The sequence below is a fragment of the Etheostoma spectabile genome, chromosome 16 (genome assembly GCF_008692095.1).
Source record: "Etheostoma spectabile isolate EspeVRDwgs_2016 chromosome 16, UIUC_Espe_1.0, whole genome shotgun sequence".
NCBI classification, from domain to species: domain Eukaryota; kingdom Metazoa; phylum Chordata; class Actinopteri; order Perciformes; family Percidae; genus Etheostoma; species Etheostoma spectabile.
The window spans coordinates 20,211,110-20,232,029 of record NC_045748.1 but is presented as its reverse complement, the minus strand read 5'-3'; the positions used below and the strand labels follow the sequence as shown (position 1 = coordinate 20,232,029).

Below are 20,920 nucleotides of genomic sequence, written 5' to 3'. Positions count from 1 at the left end.
CAGGTCTGTCCAGAGTCTTCCCCCACCCCCTGACCCAATTCACCACCAGATGGTGATCAGTTGACGCTCCGCCCCTCTCTTCACCCACGTGTCTAAAACATACGGCCTCAGATCAGATGAAACAATCATAAAATCGATCAATGATCTTTGGCCTAGGGTTCCCGGGTACCACGTACACTTATGAGCATCCCTATGTTCAAAAATGGTGTTTGTTTTGGACAATGTATGACTAGCACTGAAGTCCATCAACAGACAACCACTCTGGTTTAGATCAGGGAGGCCGTTCCTCCCAATTGCGCCTCTCCAAGTATCTCCATCATTGCCCACGTGTGCGTTGAAGTTGGAAATACTCTGAGATTATAAATCGTAAATTTGTGAGAAAAAAACTCAAGGAACCACATTGGTTTAATTTGGAAGGTTGGATCCATCGTTATGCCTGCAGTGATGATCTGTCATATTGCGTCCTACTGTATAAGGGCATGGAAATAAAAGATAACAAAGACATCACTGCGGTCATTCTGTCATCACAATTATTGGGCTTTTTTTAAGGACCTTTGGACACTCAGCTGCCATGACATTTACAATGGTATGTAACAATATAGCCTACCAATGTGACGGCTACGGCGGAGTGGGCACAGCTGCACCACATTCTACAATGTCAGATTACAATGCTGCCGCCGGAGTTCCCTTTTAGCGTTGCGTTTGAATCCAAAATATTGACAGAAAGGTGCATATATTTTTTTGCGTTGACACCAAATCTCCTGCCATTTTAATGGTTCGGAAACTCTCTTGACTCCTGCGATTTTGCTGCTGTGTGATGCCTGAGCTTTCAGTTATGGTAGATTGCCCTAAGTGTTCTAATCTGTCAAAATGACAACCTTCAGATTTTTTTTTTTTACCATCGTTAAAAAAGATTTGGTCAATGACAAAAAAAAAAAATTCTAGTAACGCCACCTCTGCTCAGGACTCTCATTACTCCACCATATGTATTTACATACAAAATATTGGTTTGTTGCGGTTCTGAATATTGAGTACATCCCCTTTTAAGGCAGAGTTAAAAAACGGACCATAAGGAGTAATGGACCATAAGTCCACTCTGCAACAGTGACTTGTGTTGTGTCTCCTTTAAACCACTAAAGCTGCTCTCTGGAAATTCCAGCGCAGAGAAAAGAAAGACTGCACTTCTTTCTTTATTTATATATAATTTTGACATTTAAGATAGTACATCCTTCCCTGAGAGACTACAGTGGTGTCTCACTCACAAAAACACACACACACTTACAGGCTGGAGAGTTGACCTTTGGTTCGTCAACAGAAGTTTAAATTGGTATGTGACTTTAGCCAGCTATCTGACTGAGTGTGTGTGTGTGTGTGTGTGTGTGTGTGTGTGTGTGTGTGTGTGTGTGTGTGTGTGTGTGTGTTTGCGTGCACCCACACGCTCCAGCCTATTGAATTTTAGGTGTGTTAAAGGTATTGTCTGTTTTGCTGAATAACAAGTGAAAAGACATGAGAAAGAGAGACAGAAATCAGTTCTGAATCAATTCATACTCAACCATGTGCCAATATATCTCTTTTCTGAGTTTTCTTCAATGTTTGCTTTAATATTTTAGAAGAAGCCAAACAATATGACAGCAAGACAGTGACGTGTGATGTGAGAGAAAGATGATGTTTTGTTACACAGATGACTAGCGTAGTAACTGCTCATGTCATTTTTTTGTGGGTTTCGTTTTCTCCAAGTTCTCATGAAAAAAGGTGGCATAAGTCAGACTTCAACACAGCACAAAAGTTATGGCTTAAAAAAAAAAAATTGTTCTTTTGCATACCACTACATGTTTTACATTTTATTGAACTGGCTGGATGGACACTTATTTGGCCACAACTGTACTGTAGTTATTTTGATAAACTGATTACAAAAATGAACAGTTTAGACTGCAACTGTATCATAAATATTGACAAACTGGTAGAAAACAGAATAGAAAAAGATAATTATATAAACTGTAATAATATGGGGGGGATAGTTGTTGTGTGGTCAATGCATTTCACTCACTTTTTAAATGAGGAACTGTTAATATAAAAGGTATCAGAGAATCATTTGCTTAGGTACCTGTGTACACATAGCAACCATAGTTACCATGTGATTTTGTGTATAATATACACACACACACACACTGAACTGTAAAGAATGTGGTGTGTATGTGTATATATATATATATATATATATATATGTGTGTAAACAGTATTTGATACACTGCTGATTTTGCAGGTTTTCCTACTTATAAATCAGAATCACTTTATTTAAGCATGTAGGTGTGTAATTTTTATCATATGTACACTTCAACTATGAGAGTAAGACCAGTAAGAATTCCAGTTCTCACAGGCCTGTTAGTTTTTGTTTAAGATGCCCTTCTCTTCTCCACTCATTAACTGTATTAACTGCACCTGTTTGAACTTGTTACCTGTATAAAAAGGCACCTGTCCACACACTCAATCAAACAGACCCCAACCTCTCCACAATGGCCAAGACCAGGAGCTATGTAAGGACATCAGGGATAAAATTGTAGACCAGCACAAGGCTGGGATGTGCTACAGGACAACAGGCAAGCAGCTTGGTGAGAAGGCTACAACTGGTGGCGCAATTATTAGAAAATGGAGGAAGTTCAAGATGATGGTCCATCTCCCTCTGTCTGGGGCTCCATGCAAGATCTCACCTCATGGGGCATCAATGATCATGAGGAAGGTGAGGGATCGGCCCAGAACTACACGGCAGGAGCTGGTCAATGACATGAAGAGAGCTGGGACCACAGTCTTAAAGAAAACCATTAGTAACACACTACGCAGTCATGGATTAAAATCCTACAGCGCACGCAAGGTGCCCCAGCTCCAGCCTGCGCATGTCCAGGCCCGTCTGAAGTTTGCCAATGACCATCTGGATGATCCAGAGGAGGAATGGGAGAAGGTCATGTGGTCTGATGAGACAAAAATAGAGCTTTTTGTTCGACTGCACCGTATTGAGGGGAGGATGGATGGGGCCATGTATCACCAGATCTTGGCCAACAACTCCCTTCCCTCGGTAAGAGCATTGAAGATGGGTAATGGCTGGGTCTTCAACCCAAAACACACAGCCGGGGTAACCAAGGAGTGGCTCTGTAAGAAGCATCTCAAGGATCTGGAGAAGGTCTGTATGGAGGAATGGGCCAAAATCCCTGCGGCAGTGTGTGCAAACCTAGTCAAGAACTACAAGAAACGTATAATCTCTGTAATTGCAAACAAAAGTTTCTGTACCAAAGATTAAGTTCTGCTTTTCTGATGCATCAAATACTTGCAATACATGCAAAAATGCATATTTAAAAATCATACAGCGTGATTTTCTGGATTTTTGTTTTAGTTTCCGTCTCTGACAGTTGAAGTGTATCTATGATTAAAAACAATTTACAGACCTCTACATGCTCTAAGACCCCATTCTTGATAGTTCACAATCAGCAGGTGGATTTATTAGTCAATGTTTTCCCTTTAATTGTACAAGCCAAAAATCTTTTTTTAAGGCCAAAAATAACTCAATATATCCATTATGTCTCCCCCACATTCATTCTGCAGCGACACACTGCCGTGAGTCCATTAACAAGGCAACTGTCTGCGGTTAGTTCACGTCTGTAACAGCAGGACAGTAGAGTGTGTTATCTAAACTGCTCAATCAATTGAAACGTTGTTGGTAGCCTACTGGTTACAAACAGGCTCGGTAGTGAACGACACGCTAGGGCTAAGTGCTGACAGATGCGGTGTTGTTGGGTTTTTAGCTCAGCTGGACCAGAGCACATTTGATTAAAACAGATCAGTGATGCTGTTTTGCCCTCATTGTTCGCTGTTAAGTTTTCTGGATGTAATGTAGCTTTTTATGTTGAGTGAGCACTGTGCCAGACTTTTAAAAAAATAGTCTTAACTGCTACATTGCTTAAGGAAATAAAAGGGAGTAACAGGCGAACCAGCTTTAATAATGATGCAGTTTTAAATAAGTGCTTTGCGGTGGAGCCAACTCATGCTGATATGATGATGATGATGAGGATAGAAAAAGAAAATCTATAAAAAGATAAATCTTTCATCCCTCAACCCACCCGCCAGGCTACACCTAGGCAGTAGTTTGTGCTTCACACAGTTGGTCTACTTTTTGTTTACACCACAGACAAACCACAACATACACTGACTGGAACCAGAAAAAGATCCACCTTTTTAGGTTACAGTTGTTAGTCCTCACCAGAGTTGAGCTGATAGCTTTCACACAAGCCCAAAAAACAGAGTCCAGAGTTTGTTTGAACTAAACAAAACAGATTAGGTGTGCCAACACGGTAAACTAGCATGGTGAACGTGGTAAACATTACCAGTTCAACATAATCATTGTGCAGGATGTCAGCATGGTGAGATTGGTGTTAAGCCTTAGCTGTATGTAAGAACAGCCTTACAGAGCCAATGGCACGGCTGTAGACTCTTCATCTCGTTTAGTCTATAAAATGTCATAAAATAGTGAAAAGCATCTCTCATAGTTTTTGTGGACCAAACATGACATCTTCAAATTGCTTGTTTTGCCCAAAGAAACTCAATTTATAATCATAAAAAAAACAAATAAGCAACAAATCCTTATTTTTGATAAGCTGGAAATAGAGAATGTTTGGTATTTCTGCTTAATAAATGACAACAAATAATTATCTGTTGACTTAATTGGCTAATCACCTAGCACTAGTGCATATGGCTGAAAGCTGAAGTCATTTACCAAACACAGCCTCCCTTCTGCTGTAGTTTGACTGTTTGTGGTTGGCCTGTACCTTGTCGGCGTTGTCTGCAGCCAGCAGGTTGGTGGCGAGTGTCTGCAGTTTGTGCTGTGCCATGTTCTTCAGTGCCGCCAGGCTGCGGCGAGTCATCGCCTGCTTCAGGTTCACAGCTGAGTGGCTCAGAGCGTCCACAGTGGCAGGAGCCAGCTCGTCACAGGCATTCAGGATCTCTACTGCTGTTATGCCCATTACACAGCGGTCCAAAGCTCCTGAAAACACAAGCAAGTTAACAAACCCGACCATTGATGCAGGCAAACCTGAGGCCAATTATTGACAAGGAACCAACATTTTGGTCAGGAGATATCTGAACAACTCCTGTCCATATTAATAAGGTTATTTCCTGAGATACTGTTGGTCCCAAGAGGGAATACCTTTCCATTTTAGACACTCTCTAACCTTTTATCTAGCACCACCTGTGGGTTAGAATGTTAACTTTTCATATCTTATCTCTATTATACAGTATGTATAATCACATTTAATTGGCACATTTACTTGGATAGCAATAAATGTAACAATGACATGAGTCCATGATGGTGCCTTTATTGTGTTGGTTTACTTCTGATATTTCTGGCTGTCATATTTAAATACAACAAGACTGGCTAAAGATTTTGGAATGGACAGGACAGACTGGACTCTAAAATTTCCAAGGAAAGTAAACTTGGGAATCTAGCACAGTTTCAATAAAAAAAAAACATACATTCTTTAAACTTACTTGGGGGGAAACACACATTTAAAAAAAAAAAAAGGAATTATAGGTCTTATGGCATGTCTTGGTTAAAACTATGCCCATTTATAGGAGATGGGTCAATACTAAGTGGGATAGACAAGCAAATAAGAAGCTGGGTCCAAACTAGTTTAATGATAGCCAGACAGTGTATAAATGATGTTCTGGACAGTTTTAATCACCCGCTGGAGAGCCCTCCTGTCCTAGGCCATGCACATCCCATGCAAGTTTGTAAAGCTTTCAGTCAGGATGCTTTCTATTAACCCTTTGTGAAAAGTTAACAAGAACTTGGCAAGTGAATTTTAATTAACAAATTTTTATTTTTTAAATAACTTGTTCAACTTTAAACCCTACGTTTGGACATAGCCCACATTGTTGCCTAGAATATAAAAAGTGCCCAATTAGCCCATTGTATGTATGTTTGTAAGTACGTACAGTATCGATGTATGTAGCAAATAAATGGTGTCCTTATGATATGGTAAAATGTTTGTTTCTTAATGCTTATGGCATAGTAATTACAGCCTGAGAAGATAACCATTCTTTTTTTCATTTCATTCTAATTTTTCCTGTAATTCGGAACTGCATCTAAACACGCATCACACACTGGACCACTGTCCACACACTCTATTGTGCTTTTGGTCGGGGCTTTTTGGTTCTGATGAAGGACAATCTAAATGCTACAGTGATATTTTGGCGCAGAAGAACTTGACTGTTGAACCGCACTAATGCTGAAAAAAATGGCTGAATGGGAACAAAATATTTTTTTTCTTTTTTTTTTTTTAATTGAAGGAATTGCACAATACAGGTTATATGTCAAACAATACATTTCCCTTCAGTTTTTGTTTTTAATAAACAGGAACAAACTCTCCCTCACCCACCCTGCCCCATACCACTGTGGGCAGTGCGTTCACACCACCACCAAAAGAATAAAATAGATAAAAAAATAAAAAAAATAAATGTACAAAAAAATAAAATAAAATAAATAGTAATAAATTAAACAAATAAAATATTAATGTACAACTCACAGCTCTGCATCAAACATCAAACACACTTACAAAACAAGTACAAGTAAAACATAAAAAAATGTTCTCATACTTCAGGCAGTACTCTTTAGATTCTCAATATGTCACAAAGGGTTGCCACTTTAGGTAAAATTCGGACCGACCTTTCAGTGTGAATTGACTTTTTCTAGTTTAAGAAAAAATAAAACATCACTTAACCACAGGGTCACTGCTGGTGGGGTAGCGGATGTCCAAACCCATAAAACCTACGATGGGCAAGAGTGTGTAAAGGCAACAATGTCCGATTGGACCCGAGTTAAATTTAAGCTCTCATTGAAATACCAATATTGCAATCAACGGGCAAGGCTTAATTTGAATTTGTATGACTTCAGATAAAGTTTGAAAACAGATGACCAAAATTGATTTAGACGGGGGCACAACCAAAAGGTGTGTGTTAAATCGGAGGAGAGAGGGAACATCTATTACAACTCCCGTCCGTTCCCGGATATATATCTGCCAACTAGCCTTATGAAATGAGCCCTATGACTACTTTAAACTGAATGAGCCCCAAGCGTGCACATGATGAGGATGAGTTAATCCTTTGTAGCGCATCCTCCAAAGTTGCCCGACAAATCACAAACAACTCCCCTTCCCACTCGATCTTAATTTTGAAAGGTCATGGTTTTCCAGGACAGTAATTGAGAATATAACCTTGATATCAGTCCTTTTTTTGGATAGAGGAGGGTCATTCCTTCCCATGCTACCTCAGTGGGGAGGACTGGGAAAGAAGGGAACAGTGCTTTAACACAGTGACGGACTGGAGATATCTAAAAAAGTTACTGGTGAAAGATTATATTTCTGGCATATATTATCAAAACTATCAAACCCTCTTCACAGTACCGTTTTTAAAACAGGAGAGCTGCTTTCTGCTCCACTGCGTAAATGTCAAGTCAAGAGAGGAAGCTGGAAATAAATGATTTTTACAGTAGGGTTAGTGGGGAGGAGAGGTAAATTTGTAATGATTTCGGAACGGGCCCAGATTCTAAGAGTGGACAGTACTATGGGATTGGAGGTAAAACCTAGACATTTAATGGGCAGGGAAGAGTAGACCAAAGCAGGGAGGGATGAAGAAGAGTGGCAAGAGTGCGCCTCAAGTCTAACCAGTCAGTGTCTGGCACGTGGAGCCAAAGAATTTTCTGAAAGTTTGCTGCCCAATAGTAGTGGATAAAACTGGGGAGAGCTAGTCCCCCAACATCTCGTCCCCTCTGAAGTAAGCCTCGTTTAACTCTTGGAACCTTATTCTTCCAGATGAAGGAGGTAATAGATGTGTTAACCGATTTAAAAAATGATTTAGTCAGGAATAATGGTAGACACTGAAACAGATACAAATACTTTGGAAGTACGTTCATCTTCACCGATTGTACCCTCCCTGCTATAGTCAGAGGTAGACTGCTCCACCTATAAAAGTCAGCTTTGGTTTGGTTAACTAGAGGTGTAAAATTAGCCCCAAGGAGAGAGGTAAAGGAACGCGTAATGTTTATTCCAAGATATTTGAAACCGGAATGTGATAAGTTGAATGGGACTGCTTCTTGTTTAATTTGCATTGCCAAATAATTTATGGGGAAGCATTCGCTTTTCTGATAATTAAGTTTGTAGCCAGAAAACAACCCAAAATTGTTCAATATTGAAACAATTACGGGGGCGCTAGTTTCTGGATTGCTTACATAAATCAAGAGATCGTCCGCATACAGAGAGACGCGATATTCCTCAGTCCCACGCCTAACCCCCCGCAATAACGACGACGACTTTAACGCGATCGAAAGAGGCTCGATTGCCACTGCAAACAGGAGGGGGGATAAAGGACAACCTTGACGTGTCCCACGTGATAGAGGGAAAAATTTTGAATGAGACTGATTAGTTTGAATACATGCTTGCGGGGACAAATACAGGAGACGAATCCATGCGAGAAACGTGTCACCAAACCCAAACCTCTCCAATACTGCAAACAAATATTTCCACTCCACCCGATCAAAGGCCTTCTCGCGTCTAGAGAGATTACAGCTTGGAGTCAATGAGGGACAGGGGGAATAGATAACGTTAGTAAGTCGGCGAATATTTGAAAAAGAGTGGCGACCTTTATAAAACCAGTCTGGTCTTCAGAGTAACTTTAGGGAGAACGGATTCTAAACGATGTGCCAACAACCTTGGCTAAAATTTTATAAACATTTAGGAGGGAGATAGGACGATAAGAGCCACAGTAAGTAGGGTCTTGTCCTTTTTGAGTAGTAGATAATCTTAGCTTGTGTGGGGTTGGGGGCAATAAAACCATTTCCAATGATTCGTTAAATACTTCCAGCATAATAGGGCAAGTTTATCTTTAAATTTCTTAAAAATTCAGGGGGGTAACCGTCAGGTCCTGGAGATTTACCAGTTGCACATCTCCGATGGCTGCAACGATTTCTGACTGTGTAAGAGGGTCGACTACTCCTTCCCTGTCTCTGGCTAATAGTAGGTAACCTAAACTATCCAAGAAACTGTTCATATTTGTAACATCTGATGGGAATCAGACGTGTAAGTGTAGAGTAAATGTTGCAAAAGTATTATTGATTTCCTTTGGGTTGGTGACTTTATTTGATCCTGATCTCTCATTGGGGTAGAGCGTGGAAGCGCTGAGTTTCAGCTGGTGAGCCAGCAATCGACTAGCTTTTTCTCCGTACTCATAGTAAGTGCTCCGGTCGAGTCAGTAAGTATTCAGCTTGGTGGTTGTTAGAAGATTGAGCTTAGACTGCAAAGCTATCCGTTCTTTATATAATTCTGGGGAGGGGCTTTCAGAGTATTTGCGGTCTAAATTAACAACTGAGTCTGTCAGGTCTTGTACTTGTTTGCGGCGTTCCTTATTGTCATGTGCTACATAGGAGATAATTTGTCCTCTTAAGTATGCTTTTAAGGTTTCCCAGAGCAGAGAATATGATATACCTTCCTTTTTGTTTACTTCCAGGAAAGTATCTATATTGGTTGCCACATGTTCACAAAATTTCTCATTTGAAAGCAGCAGGGAATTAAGTCTCCAGAAGGATTGCTCTCTAACGTTTAAAGTGAAAGAAAGGTCTAAGATGAGTGGTGCATGATCTGAAATTATGATGGCCAAGTATTCAACTGATACCACTGCGGGGATGAAAGAGCTATCTATAAAAAATAATCTATCCTGAAAAGAATGGTGGACAGAGAAAAGAAAGAGAATGTTTGGAGTTTGGATTTTGAAACCTCCATGGGTCTACACAGCCATTTTGTCTCATAAAGTCTGAAAAGACCCTGACATTGCGGAAGGTGAAACAGATTTAGGGCTAGATTATCGAGCAATGGGTCAATTGTACAATTAAGATCTCCTGCAAGGATCAGTCTATGTGTATCTAAATTGGGAGAGAGAGACAGAGCTTGTTGGCAAATTCAGTACGTCCCAGTTAGGAGCGTAGACATTCACCAAAAGAACGGGTGTTTGGAATAGGAGGCCCGAGACAATGACAATATCGACCATGGGATCTGCAATAATTGTATTTGGTGAAAACTGAATGTTTATTATCAAAATTGCCACCCTCGAGATCTGGATTAAATTGGAATGGAAAATATTATTAACCCATGCTTTATGGAGTCTGGTGTGATCTTTTAGCCTTAAATGTGTCTCCTGCAAAAACAAAACACAGTATTCAATCGTTTAAGATGGGAAAAAATCTAGAACGTTTACAGGACCATTCATCCCCTTAACATCCAAGACACAAACCTAACTGCAGCTCCTCAAATGAGCCTGAAACACCTGCATACTTATCATAGGAGATATCCAAAAAATGTGAGATTAGCTGAACCGCTTAGGAAGAGATTTATGACTTAAGTTGGAATTGAAAAACAAAAGAAACAACAAAAAACATTCCAAAAACAAAGCAAAAAAAAAAAGAAGAAATAATCCCACTAAACACCCCACACCTAGATCTTCTTCCCCAAACGAAAGAAAACCGCAGGAATTCCCAGATGAAAAAATTCCAAGACATCCAGCATTGTCTATAACTCCTATCCTACTCTGAGAGTGGCCCTCTCTCAGTAAGTGACTTGTGTACTACTATATACAATTATTTATGGTCACCCAGTGAGAGAAAAAAGAAAAAAAAGAAAAGGATGTAAATAAATCAGTGTGGCTGGCCTAATTGAAATAAACTGTATCCAGCTCTCATGGGACAAGTACTGTCACTCAGCTTGCCTTACTAAAATTGGCCAATCTGTGAGATGGCAGATATGTGTAAAAGTCATACTAACTAAAACAACCATGCCATGTTAAGAATTAATATATATATATTTTTTTATAAACAAAAAACATGGCTGTTTATTTGAGTCAGAGGCCAATGCGTTGTTATTGTACCATAAACGTGCACGAAAAACATAACGTGAATATTGCCGTGTGGGCTTGTAGTTTACTTGAAAATGAAAATATTGACCTAGCCATTTTCCATATGTTAACCAAGCAGAGAAATAGTCCCATGGTATCAAAGTATCTAAGCCGAAAGCTAGGCTAACTTTCACCTTCTCATAGAAAGTCTGTGCTACGATCGTTCACTCTCCCCAGTGAAGCTCGTAAAACTCTCTGGCTTCTCCGGAGTCTCGAAGAACAGCGTCTGTCCGTCGTGAAGGACGCGGAGCGGGCGGGATAGATGAGGGCAAACCTGACGCTCTTCTGTACAAGAGGGATTTCACTTCTTTGAAGGCGGGTTGTTTCTTGCCGAGTTCCGCGCTGACATTTCGTGGAAAATACCCTATGCCCCTGAAGAACAACGCTCTCGTTTCCTCGTTATTATGCGGTGTTTGTTCTGGAAGGAGTGGAGAGAACGAGGAAATTCTCGGGCGTTTAGAGCTAGCGCAGGGCTCGGCGGTCGGCTTGGATCCCACTCGGTGCGCGCGGGAGATATGAGGGGATGCGGGAAGAAATCTTTGCCCAGGACTTCCTCGAAAAATTCAGTCATGAATTAACTGTGTTCGGCGCCTCAGATTCCCGGGGATACCGACAACTCGCAGGTTAGACCTACGGGAGCGATTTTCCAAATCCTCCACTTTGTTTTTCAGCCTCTCATTATCAGCAAGGAGTGCGGTGCATGATGCTTCGATAGCTTCTATCCTGCCGCTGTAGTCATTTAGCCCTTCCTCCATGTCATGGATACGTTCTTCGTGGGAGTCAAGAGACAATTTTACCCGTTCCAGGGATGCCGAAATTGGTGCCAGTGCCTCGCCGAGTGTTTTCTTCAGGAGAGAGTCCGTTTGCTGTGCGAGGTCGGACAGAAGCACCGAGTGAAGCCTAGCAAGATCAGCCGGTAACTCCGAGCCTGGGCTAGCTTGTGCAGCCATATTGTCTTCACGCGTGGCAACTTCATCCATCTCGGTCGCTTTTTGCCCTCGGTCACGTCTCTTTGGACTCATTTAGTTGTGAAAAGTTATGTCTTAACGTACACGTAAGCAACTCCAGGTGCGCCAAACTTTATGTCGAGAAAATGAGGTAGAAAGTAAAAAGTAATTCGGGAGCCGCTTCTCACACGTCTGCTCCCTACATGCTCAAACCGGAAGTCTCACAAAATATTGTTATAGCAGCAGATCATTTCTTTTGGAACGCCATGTTCAGCTATCGCATATGTGTCTACATACTTCTGACAATGTAGTTTACCAGGGTAATCCCACTTCTTTTACCTGAGCCTCCTTCTGTCTTTACTTTTTCCTCTCTATTTCTCTCCATTCCTACCACCCACTTGATCTCTGTTTCCATCAATCTTTCTCTACACTCCTGCACTCTCCTTTTATTTATATCAATCTTCCAATCTCTTTCTCACGTCATCTCCTACTCCCCTATTCTAGATATCATCTATTGTCTTTTAAATATGATTCAGGTCACATACAGTAATCTCCATCTCTGACTGCAACAATACTCTACAGAAAGAGAGGGAGACATCATTAAGCTGACATCAGTATTGGCTCTGGTATTGAGTGAGAGAAGAAGTGGAACCATTATACCTGTGTGTGTGTGTGTGTGTGTGTGTGTGTGTGTGTGTGTGTGTGTGTGTGTGTGTGTGGTGTGGGAGATGAAGGCCTATGAGCCATGGTCCTATTACATGTCCAACGCCTGAGTACACACACACCTTCCTTAATTTCACACTTAGCTACCCTGCAATCTCCCAGCACTACAGCTCATTCAGGGCGCGCACGCACGCACGCACGCACGCACGCACGCATCATTTCTCAAGCTAATGTTACCTCGACATGCACAAACTGCGGATTGTGCTGCCATGGTAACAAGTAAACAGAGGATAAAGGGGTACAAATGAAAGATTTAAAGGAATAATTAAATAAATTAATTAAACATTAATTTTAAACATTAATTTTTTCCACAAACAATCTCGATATCAATCTTGTGTCTGTGTGTTACGTACAGAGCTGGATTTAAGAGGTGGTTAGCCTAGCTTTGCATAAAGACTGGAAGCAGGGGAAAACAGCAAGCCAGGCACTGTCAAATTTCAACAATACCCTGACTAAACACCTTTAATGCTCACTAATTAACATGTCATATCTTGGTTTTTTTAATCCACAAAAAAAACAAAGTGTAGAAATTACAATTTGTGGTTTGGAGTTACGTACTGGAACTATTACTAATAGTAAAAAGGCCCTGAAAATTTGTCCCCAGAACTCAATTTAAACCCTGGTCCCTGCAGTCCAGCACAAACATATCCTCAGACAGTTCCTAGTACCAGGGAAGGTTCCTGTTGTAGAGAAGCAGGTAAACTGAAACACAGGATTCCCGAAATTCAGACCTGATGCAGAATTACAGCCTCTAGAGCCAGTCCCACAATGAGCTTTCCTCAAAGCGTGCCACTTCTGTGTCTGTAGCTTTTGAGGAGGAGGGGAGGGACAACTGTCACTTTGCTCATTTGAAAGCCATGATCGATATATCGATCGATTGATCTCTCTCTCTCTCTCTCTCTCTCTCTCTCTCTCTCTCTCTTCTCTCTCTCTCTCTCTCTCTCTCTCTCTCTCTTCTCTCCTCATCTCCTCTCCTCTCTCTCTCTCTCTCTCTCTCCTTCCTCTCTCTCTCTCCTCTCTCTCTCTCTCTCTCTGCAGAGAAAGGGGAGGTAACCTGGCCCCTTATGACATCATACAGAGCAGATTCCAGATCGGCCCATCTGAGGTTTCATTTTCTCAAAGGCAGAGCAGGATACCCAGGGCTCGGTTTACTTCTATCGCCATTTCTAGCCACTGGGGGACGACAGGCCGGCTGGGGGAACTTATATTTATGTCAAAGAACCTCATAAAGTGACATTTTCATGCCATGGGACCTTTAAGGTTTTTAACCTTTATTTCAAAAACATTTTAAGGACTACACTTTCATCATTTGGCAGGTTGTTATTGGTATTTAGGGTATTTCTGGGTTAACATTATATTATTGTTCAAGTTAACCAGTGAGATGCCGCCACTGCAATGGCGGCTTGGTTATTTTAGTCTAGAAACTGGATTTGTTTATAGCGTGGGGTGTCAAATACACTTTCTAAAGTTGAGTTTCCAACAAGCATTCCAGTTCAGTTCATTACAAAATACAACAGTTATTAGCAAAAATTTGAAGGTACCTGGTACTTTTTTGGTACCACCGCAGGGAAGGTTCCAAGCGACCTGAGCCGATACTTGGCATTACTGAAGACCACTAATGGCCTGTGAGAATTGTCACTAGCCTGACATGGTACATATTGCATAACCTGGCATTTTTTAAAAGCAGCGTTGCATCGAAGATACTGTCACTGCAGTTTAAAAGTTTTCCCAGTTAGCAAATTGAAACGTTTGGAGCTGTTTTCACTGTTACAACAGAGGCTTTTTTCTGAAATAAGCAATCATGCTGAGATTAAAGTAGTTGATGCTAATGAACCTTCTGAAGTAATGGGACACACTAACTTCCGTTGAATAGCCACAGAATAGTAGAGAGAAATATTTGTGGGAATGGACTGTTTTAGAGCCCTTTAGTTCATTGCCAGCCATTGCCATTGGAAAAAAGTTCAGCAAGGATAGGATCTGCAGCTGTACTTCAACTCATGCTAATGTTTCCGCATTTACCCAACTACAAGCAAGAAGAGGTCACTAAGATCTCACCTGTATCCATCTGCCAGACGTAGACAGAGCCGTCAGAGCATCCCACCACCAGGTAGTCATCTGCTGGACGCCACTTGATGACCTGAATGGGGAAGAGGTGTCGCGACGCCAGCATGATGCACTTCCTCTCCCTGAGACTGAGCAGACCAACGGAGTGGTCACTGGCCACCGAGCAGACGCAGTGCTGCACCCGAGTCTGCAGAGGAAACACGCCAGGCAATTATAATCATCTAAAGCACTGTACCTTAGTACAAATTGGAATTTTACTCACAAATGAGTGGAGGAAAAGATAGAATTGAATCTGAATCCTTCAGTTTTCTTTTAGGTTTTAATAATTTCAAAGCCTGTGTGTCTAGGATAATTCCTGACTTTGGCTGCTTCTTGTTTAGGGGTTTCAATGAGTTAAGTAGTTGACTATTTCCTCCAGTAGTCAGCGCTGTGGGCAGTAGTTGAATATTTGTGTAGGATAATTTTATCAAGTATCACCAGATTTAGAGTAGTTAATGTCTAAAACACCAGTGCCTGTAAATCCACTCTGATGTGGGGCCACAGCTATTCCCTGGGCATACGATGACCTATCATAACACTATTTATCATCCCAGTGTTACATCTGGAGCACTATTTATTTTCTTTACCAATAATTTGTAGCATTAAGCTAAAGACTACTACTACTCTTCATAACACAATACTTCCCTGCATGTGATTCATGTGTTGCTTTTAATAGGCAGTGTTAGGCATTTACTGTGAAACAACCCCAGGACATTTTAACAATACTAGAGATGCGAATGAATGTCACCTGGTTAAGTTAATTTTTTAACACACTTTGTCAGAAAGATAAGTTTAAACATTGCATGAGTGAAATGGAAACATCTCCGACAAATCATGACAAAGGAGAGCAGAAAAGAAAACGAGGACTGACTATTTCAATGGCACAGCAAAACGCATACATTTTAAGTTTGCCTCAAATTGTTTTCCAAATTAGCCTAAAAACGGATTTGAGTCCAGTCAAGTTTAAACAGTAAAATGTTAAAGTACTAAAATTGACTAATGACAAAAACACATTGACATAACTAAAACGCATACAAAAGTGTAGGATCCGCAGCTGATTTTGTACATTTGCCCACTGACAAAGAAATTATCAGTCTATAATTTTAATAGTATGTAGGTTCATTTGAACAGTGACAAACAGAATAACAAAACAAAAAAAATCCAGACAAACGCATGTCAAACACGTTAGAAATTAATTTGCATTTCACATTACTGTTGACATGCATTTGACTGGGTTTTGTTGTTGTTGTTCTGTCTCTCACTGTTCAAATGAACCTACCATTGAAATTATAGACTGATTATTTCTTTGTCAGTGGGCAAACAAACAAAATCAGCAGGGGATCTGTAACTATAGAAAGCCAGAGGAACAAGTGGGTATTTTTCCTGGAATTAAAACATTTGATAATGGGGGCTGATCGAAAATGTAGAGGGAGGCAGTTCCACAACTTGGGCCTGGCCAAAGAAAAAGCATGGTCACCTTTATGTCTCAAATGGCTATTTCAGATGGAAAGGAGCAGCTTTTCAGTATTCTAGGGGGGACAGTAGGGATGTAAAAAAAACACTGAGATATGCTAGAGCTAGCCCGTTCAGAGCTTTAAAAAGGAAAAGTACAATATTGTAGTCAAATCCAAATAAGAGTAACAGTGTACAAGAGTCAAACTCCAACCTGAAAGCAGGGTTTCCACTGATATTCTGTCCTTAACTTAATTCAACAATAACCTGACTGGTCACCAGTGATGTAATGAAATATTCACAGTAGCTCTCACAGATGTTTCTCCTGCAGAATTATTATTGGCTCTGAGAGACATTAACTCTCTGTAGATGCTCGGTACACCAGCTGTTAATTGAAACAGGATGCCAATGTAACATTTGCTTTGGCGATAACATCTCAGAAAAAGAGCCAAATCACTTTTGTAATATTTCAAAAAAAGAGAACAGACACAAAACATGAAATGTCTTATTTAAAGCATGTGTGTAATGGGTCATTCTCATCAGCATCTGGCATCTCCTTTCCATGGTAACCACACAAGTGTGACCATTGGATCTTAATGTCAGTTTAACGGCATAATGTTGGGTCGTGTGTGTCTGTGCATTCAACATTTGACCACAACAATATGTCATTAAAATTCTCTCCAACAATAACATCAACCCTGTGACATTTACATCTAATGTCAGCAACAAAACACACCAATCTCTCTCGGTATATTCATCAAAAACGCAACAAACAACTAACAGAGCAAGGAAAAACAAGCAACTCAAGACTGAAAAAGGAAAAGGCACAAAAGAAACAAACACATAAAGCTACATGTCAGAGGTCTTACACTGCAGTTTTCAGGTGGGACAATGAGCTGGGTGATCTCTCCTCCGTGGACACAGAAAATGTGCTTCATCTCTCCGGTGAAAATGTCCCAGACAATGACGGAGAAGTCCACTCCTCCAGACACCAGCGAGCGCTGGTCGTAGCGGGGGGAGATCTGGTACGGATACAGGACGCAAGTCACCTTGTTCCGGTGACCTCGCAGGGTACGATGGGGCGGCCAGCCTGCGTGGACAGACGCAACACTCAGAATAGATGAAGACATAAGACACGAGGAAGGCAGGCAATCGGAGGACTCGAGGAGGACATTTAAGTGTTATGAGATGCAACCTATGTGACAGTAGATTTTTAGCAGGAAATCAGAAGCATTCACTTGTTAACCTGCATGCACATCAGCACCTGAGTACAGGAATGTTCTCTAATTAATCAGATAGAGAAAAGGAGTTATTATTTGAGCAGTTACTTATTATCATGAATGTCTAAGGACCCAAATGTCCTCAATAGATTTATTTTTTCAAGTTAAGAGTTATTGATCATATGCGCCTGTCACTAAGACTTTATGGTGTGCAACAACTTTGTTGAAATTGCAAGCAGTTCCTCATCAATAATTGAGGGAAACAAACAGTAAATATCTCCTACTATTACACAAAAGGTGCATCTTAAGTTCTTGTGTCTACCTGTTCTTTATTATTCACGATACATGAGGTTGAGTTGCAATCTGGACAAACAATGCTCTTAATCAGTCATTTATTCTGACAACAGAGAAGATAAATAAGCACAAGTAAAGTAATAGAGGGCATCATGACTTACTGATCTGATGATGCTGGATGACATCACTAAAACTGTCCAATCAATGTGTTACTTGTCAGTCCATATTAACCCATGTTTACAGCTCCTAATTTAATGTAGATGGCCTGTTTACTGTTAACTTTTTGTCAATCTTTTTTCCAGCGTCTACTTTCTCAACACTGGATAGCTTCTTCCTGCGGGTGTCTCTCCCTCCCTCCCTCACCTCTCCTGAGCATGTGCTCCCCCTGCAGCAGCTGGACAATGGCGGTCTGAGTGGCAGGAACCAGGATGATGCTACCGTCTTCTCTCCCACACACCAGGCGACCCTGAGAGGGGATATACACGCTGGCTGTCACCTGCAGGACACACACACACACACACACACACACACACACACACACACACACACACACCCCCACACACACACACACACCACCACACACACACCACAACACACCACACACCCAACACAAACAGTCAGAAACCTAACAACCAAACTATAATGCCAGTTATCCAAGTATATCAATTATTATTTATTCCATCTGTATGACTTTTCAGCACTAAACTAAACAATTTTATAAATTCATCTTAAAAGTGCATTCTATAAACGTTTCATTTTAGCCAGGGAATTTTTGTAAATTCAAACCTTGATGGGTCCGTCTTTTCCAGGAAGAGCACTTAGCTGGTCAATGATCCCTGCAGACACGGGAGTCAACTTATCAAACGCCTCCTGGAGACTGATGGTGGACGACACCTGCAACTCTGCACAGAGACGGAAAGAGGCAGAGATGCAGCCTGAGTAAAGCATTTAAAAAACCCGTGTTGAATAAAGTAATAAAACACTACACTTGAAGCACTGGAGGCAAGTTTGAATTGTAGTCTTTTTCTGAACTTTCATTTTTACAACATTAAATTCATTTTCTCCAAATCATGAACCCCGTAAGACACAAAAGTGTCAAAAATGTTAACTGCCAGCCAGTTAGCCAGCAGTCCCATGACCCATTTTGACCACTAGATGTCACTCAGCCTCAGTGTTTCACCACGGTCACAGGGAAAGCATTTCTACCACTCCACACACTAACAAAAAGTCGAATTAAGATCAGTGGACCATTTATCAACTATGTGAAGCATATGGACTTCATGGCCAATGAAAAAGAGAAATCAATATGATTTATGATACACTATGCAGAAATCATAACTTCATATCTTCTATTTTAATGTTGAATTGAAATTGATATATTGTATATATCATTACCAATGGTTTTCTTTTCTTTGTAATATTTTATAAACAGGGAATGAATATTTGTAAGTGGTTGTTTTTGTATAAATGATTACTAAGAGGGATTACTGATGGCAAGAAGTGTTCTTATCAGTGTTCTTTTTTTATAAACAAATAATTTTTTGTAAAACTAGCTTTTAGGTCATTTGTGATGGGGAAAAAATATAATTCTGTAACGGGACTGTAAGAACACCAGCGGATTGCGTGTTTCTGTAGTTCATTAAGACCAACAGCGGCAGGCAACACTTCTCTAGGTAAATTATTGTGTAATGTCAGCCACGCCTTCCTTACCTGTAGCTTTCGACCGGGGCTGCAGAGGCGAAGTGTCTGGGATGCTCCACAGGGACAGTCTGCCCGCTGAGTCTCCCTGGATCAGCAACTTATGGAGGGGCTCCCGTCGGCCAAAGAAGAACCGAGTCACAGGAGGACAGATCAGGAGCTGGAGGATGGTGAGGGGGGGGGGGAAGACATGTCATTATATGAAAGCCTGAAGTGCCAAATCTCCCAAATGACACCTTCAACAGCAGTGTTTCTGGGACTTTTAGCCTTAAATTTATCAGAGCACATTTTTCTTAACAATTGGAGTATTCCTTTCAAAGACTGTTAGTTTAGTTTTTCATGCTGTAATGGTTCCAAGTCTGAGAATGTGAAGCTTAAATGTTTGGTTTTGCTCTCTGGTTGCCTTCAAACAAACAGCAACAACACAGCACACTGCAGGAAAACAGAACCACACAACTCTTATTCAACTCGACATTAACTCCTTACATATATACTCATTTGATAGTAAATACTGATGCTGTGTGGGGCTTTTTCATCAAGTAAGAGCTGAGGATCAAAAGGTAATGTACATGAAGTCTGGCAGCAGATAAAATGTAGCCACTGTAGAATGCCAGTGATCACACCCAAACTGTTGATACACCCATCAGAACATGTGCTAAATGCTGCACAGAGGAAGGACTGGTGGGGTTAAAACTATAGGTACAAATAAGACGAGGGTCATGTGACTGAAGTTAACCAAAATATAAGTGGCTTGCTGTCTTCCCACATACTTAGGTACCAATATGGAAACTTAGTCATGTCTGATCTCAATACCTAAACTATTTCCACCCTTTTAACGCTCCGCTGGTTTGCTCAGTTTATGATCCATTTATTTACAGGCTTATAGCATAGTCACCTCATGTCTTATGCTGCATGGTACAGCCCTTTTTGGGTTTTCCATTGGCAAACGCTGTAGATAGTACCTGTAGTACCTACCTACTGTTATTGGTACCACCTCGGTTGAGGTTTTAAGCGAGGGTACAACTGACGAAAGGAGTCTTGTGTCATTCGAGAAGAAGTAGATCTAAAGAACTGAATCACTTTCAAGAGTCATTCTTTTCTCAGTTCATTATAACCTCATTGTCAAGTCGAGTCAACTTTATTGTCAATCCTGCAATATGTGCCACACATACAGAGTTTTGAAATACATTTCTCTTCGAGCCATAGCCAGTGGAATAAGGACACAAGTATAATATAAAAATAAGAAATATTTACAAATAAAAGATTGAAAAAAGATAAGTAATATATACAAATAAGAAAAAGAAACATAGGTGATATATACAATACTGTAATAAATTCTAAATAGCGCAAATGTAGGCCAAAATCAAATTTTAATAGATGTACAGAAAACTAAAGATGAAGATATTTAAAATGTGCAGGCTCGGTTGCTCCGTTACCATCTCCTAGATGGCAAGAGGCTGAATGTGCAGGGACTCACTGAGTGGTTTGACTTTGAGAAATGTG

General features: G+C 40.7%; 1 protein-coding gene across 4 annotated transcripts in view; it reads right to left on the bottom strand.

Annotated features, from left to right (window-relative positions):
* wdr7 (WD repeat domain 7) overlaps positions 1–20,920 on the bottom strand; it is a 158,254-nt gene that overhangs the window by 116,356 nt on the left and 20,978 nt on the right. For all 4 annotated transcript variants that reach the window (XM_032539998.1, XM_032539997.1, XM_032540000.1 and 1 more), the window contains exons 10-15: positions 19,430–19,577; positions 18,506–18,621; positions 18,083–18,215; positions 17,075–17,295; positions 14,706–14,901; positions 4,815–5,029 (exon numbers count right to left, since the gene is read on the bottom strand). In XM_032539998.1, the coding sequence (XP_032395889.1) occupies positions 4,815–5,029; positions 14,706–14,901; positions 17,075–17,295; positions 18,083–18,215; positions 18,506–18,621; positions 19,430–19,577 (1,029 nt within the window). The remainder of the gene's footprint in view (positions 1–4,814; positions 5,030–14,705; positions 14,902–17,074; positions 17,296–18,082; positions 18,216–18,505; positions 18,622–19,429; positions 19,578–20,920) is intronic.